This window comes from Benincasa hispida, chromosome 11, assembly GCF_009727055.1.
Source record: "Benincasa hispida cultivar B227 chromosome 11, ASM972705v1, whole genome shotgun sequence".
Taxonomy (NCBI): domain Eukaryota; kingdom Viridiplantae; phylum Streptophyta; class Magnoliopsida; order Cucurbitales; family Cucurbitaceae; genus Benincasa; species Benincasa hispida.
The window spans coordinates 44,833,941-44,837,803 of NC_052359.1; the positions used below are offsets into that span (position 1 = coordinate 44,833,941).

Genomic DNA, 3,863 nt, shown 5'->3' on the forward strand with positions numbered 1-3,863 from the left:
TTTTTTCTTCAAAATAATCTTTTATATTATTTACTTATTAACGTTTCTGTAATAGTCATTTGTGGGGATTGTTGGAAATGACTTTTGGGCATAGGACCATAGGAAAGGTTAAGGGAGTAGGGAGCTTTATCCACATGGATAAATTTAGAATTGCCTAGAGGGGTATAAATACCAAGGTATTCTAGTTGAGGGTCCAAAGTGTGTTGGTGGTGGAAGTATAATCCGTTCACCACATGCACACGCCGCTGCCGCTGTTCGATTGGACGGGCGGGCAGATGGGTTCAGGTTCCGATAATTGCGCTTGCTTGAAAAACAACTAAATTTTTATTGCTTATTTATTTATTTAATAAATCATTTTTATTAATATTTTCTTGACCGTTTGCATGACCATTCATTTGCCTATTTACGAATGTTGTACCAACGTTCATCTTGCTATTTAACAAAGATAAGACCTGAGAGAGGAGACACAAAACTGATACTTTCTTACTTCCTCTTTTGTTTTAATTAAATTATTATTCTGTCCTGAACAACCTTCTCATTAGTTCGAGTCCATTTTTCGACGAGTGCACGCCTGAATTTGGAGGCTGCGTTAACCTTGTGGAGCAATTAGCATAGCGATCAGCACCGAGGTCACGTTGTAATTACTTTCAAGACAATGGTTTCTCAAGTTGAAACACTCATTCAATTAGCTTTGATAGGCTCTGTAGTGAGACCATATCCAAATGGGAAAAGAGGATCATAATGTGGATCTCCAAAATTCATTGGCAATTGATCAACAGTCTTGAACCACGTCATTGAAAGCTTGCCAGTAAAGCCGTAGTCTCCAAATAACACATCTGTAATGCCTTTGCCTTCAGTTCCTGGAAGCCATGAAGCAACAAGTGCATCCATCGAAGCAATATAAGGTTGGATTACTACTGGTCGTCCTGAGATTACTATAACTACACATTTTATTACTCCACAAACATTTGTGATTGTTTCTGGACCAGGATGAGGAATTGTCAGATTCAAGCTATCACCATTGGTTTCTGCATATGAATTTTCTCCAACCACGACAATGGCATAAGAAAAATCGTGTGATTTAAGAAATTCCACACTTGGATTCTCTTCAAATATAACTTTTGTTTCAGGATCAACTGTGTCTTTTATTGCTGCAAGGATTGGTGTACCTAAAAAGGGAGGTTGGAGTAAATATTATGCAAGATCATAACCCTTAATCACTAGTTTGTAGTAAATAATTTATATAAAAAGAAACTATGTTACTTTACATACCAATGGTGAGGTTGTTGCCACTAAGTCCTTGCCATTCTATAGTCCAACCACCACACTGATTTCCAAGGTTGTTTGCATGGCTTCCTGCAACAAGTATCTTTGGTGCTTTCTTTGGGAGAGGCAACAATGGTTCATTAGGAAATTTTCCATTTTTCAATAATACAAGTGATTTTCTAACAGCTTCTCTTGCCAATTCTCTATGCTCCTGTTAGGAAGAAATAAATCATAAGAAAATGTGTAATATTTTTTCATTCATAATATTAAAGATGTTAATTATTAAGTACAAGTACCTGTTTACCAAGCTCATTAATCAAACTTAAGTCAGCTAATGGGTTCTCAAATAAACCCATAATAAATTTGACTCGCAATATTCTCTTCACTGCATCATCAATTCGACTAATAGGAATTGCGTTATTTTTTACCAAATAGGTAAGACCGTCGATGAACTCTGTGTAGTTGTATGGCACCATAACCTGTCACAGATTAAGTAAATGAGCATTGTTATTTGTTAAAATATAATCTAAGTGTCAGCATATAACCAACCATGTCAACACCAGCATTAACGCTCGCCATAATGGAATATGTATAGTTAGAATGAGGTGGACTTGTAATCCTATCAATACCCTGCCAATCTGAGATAACAAAACCCTGAAAAAGACCAACAAAATATCTAAGTTACTCTGCATAGTTCTTTCCCCAAGGTTATCTACTAAATAACAATGTGTGAGATGACCAAAATATATAGTAATGAAGTATTTACCCTAAAATTTAGAGTATTTTTAAGAAAGTCGGTAACAAGATTCTGGTTTGTGTGCATCTTCTCTCCATTCACGCTTGAATACGAAACCATGATGGTTGCAACTCCCTTGATTATTGAGTTGTAGTAACCTGGCATTATGAATGCTAAGTAAACTATGTCTATCTATTACTGTGTCGTTCTCATTGATCCCCTTAGTTGTTCCACCATCTCCAACAAAGTGTTTTGCACATGCTGCTACATTTTTTCTATATAAATAAAAGAAACGGGTCGTCAGAAACTTCATTAGAAACTACTTTCATTATCTTGACCAAACAAAATACCCTTTATTTTAAATCATAAATTACCACTATAATAGTAATAATAATATTATAAATGATCAATAAATATTGGTAAAGATGACTTTTTTTTAATGTTTTAATACTATAAGTTTGTCTTTGAATGTTGATTTCCAGCTAAAGAGTTAACGTTTCTTCGAAATCTTGTAGATCAAATATATGGATTATGGTGCTACAATTTTTTTGAGGACTCACTTTTCCAGCGACATATGGAACACCCTTGCGAGAATTAGGTGGGATATCTCCTTGTAAACCTGGTATAATCTCTGTCATAGCTTGAATGATCTTAGGATCTTCACCATAACTTTCATAACACCGACCCCATCTTGGATCTCTACAAACCTAATTAAGAAAGAAGTCACAAAAGAAAACATATCAAAAATGGAAAAAATCAATTTTAATAAATCATTAAAATGACTAGAAAGAGAAAATAGTTACCGCTATACAAGGTGCAAAAATATAAGGAATCCCAGTAGCTCTAACTTCAAGTGCAGTAGCAATTCCAATCTTTTTTCACAAGCTGAGGATCCCTGGTCAATCCAAGAAAATGTCGTAGTTTTAGAAGCTAAAAATTCTCCCCGTAATATATACTAATATATATTTATCTTACCTTGTAGCTCCAAGACCAATATTGTGAGGGAAGATTGTTGCTTTATAGACATTGTTGTGACCATGTACAGCAATCAACCCCATATATCATTGGAATTCCAAGTCTAGTCGACAAAGCTCCTTTTTTGAATTTTATTGACCATGTGGACCCAATCCTTGGCTGAAGCTTTCTTTGATGGAACACTGCCTCCACCACTCAATACACTCCCTAAGAAATAAGATATCATTTTTATTTTTCATAATCTCTTCGCACAAATTAAAAAAATTAACATATGCTTTTAAACCCAAAAACATTAAGAAATGTAAGAAGAGAAATAAGGTAATATATTTACCAATGAAATGTTTTTGCATAACCTCAAATGTAGCTTGACTCTTTCAATTTGCACCATTTGGCCAATTATTTTCCTCGAGAGTCATCCGACCAAGTAGATCCTTAATGCGAACATTCAAGGGTTGTTTTGGGTCTTTATATTTCAAATATTCAGTTTTTGCTAATGTTTCAGAGAAACAAAGGAACAAAAGTCCCAGTAAAGTGATGAGAACTCTTGCCATCTTGCTTCATTAAGAAAAACCCAACCAAAGAAATAGTAAAAGTAGGGTTAGTTTTTATTTATTAAAATTTATAGATAATCACTAAACTTAGAAACTTTATTTCAAGAATTTAAGTTCTTTTAGTTTGGAACCGTGATAGAGAATATTATGCAGAAAAATATTCTGAAACGAAAAAAAAAGCCATGAAGAAGAGAAAGCAAAACAACATACTCCTATAAAATTTGATTAAAATACCATATTTTGTGTCCGGTTCAATTTTACTTTCATATTCTTTCAATTTTCCAGTTTTGAATCCTCATTACTTTTAATAAATCTTAAATTTAGTCTCTTACAAT

The 3,863-nt window shown here is 33.9% G+C and overlaps 1 protein-coding gene across 1 annotated transcript; it reads right to left on the reverse strand.

Moving 5' to 3' along the window:
- Window positions 1-505: 505 nt before the first annotated feature.
- LOC120091530 (beta-glucosidase BoGH3B-like) lies at window positions 506-3,528 on the reverse strand. The gene is given in 13 exon segments (XM_039049605.1): window positions 506-1,169; window positions 1,273-1,477; window positions 1,563-1,745; window positions 1,816-1,920; window positions 2,033-2,167; window positions 2,169-2,266; window positions 2,559-2,709; window positions 2,806-2,880; window positions 2,882-2,897; window positions 2,978-3,048; window positions 3,050-3,109; window positions 3,111-3,184; window positions 3,309-3,528. Coding segments are annotated over 13 exon segments (1,881 nt in total). The 3' UTR covers window positions 506-681.
- Window positions 3,529-3,863: the final 335 nt, after the last annotated feature.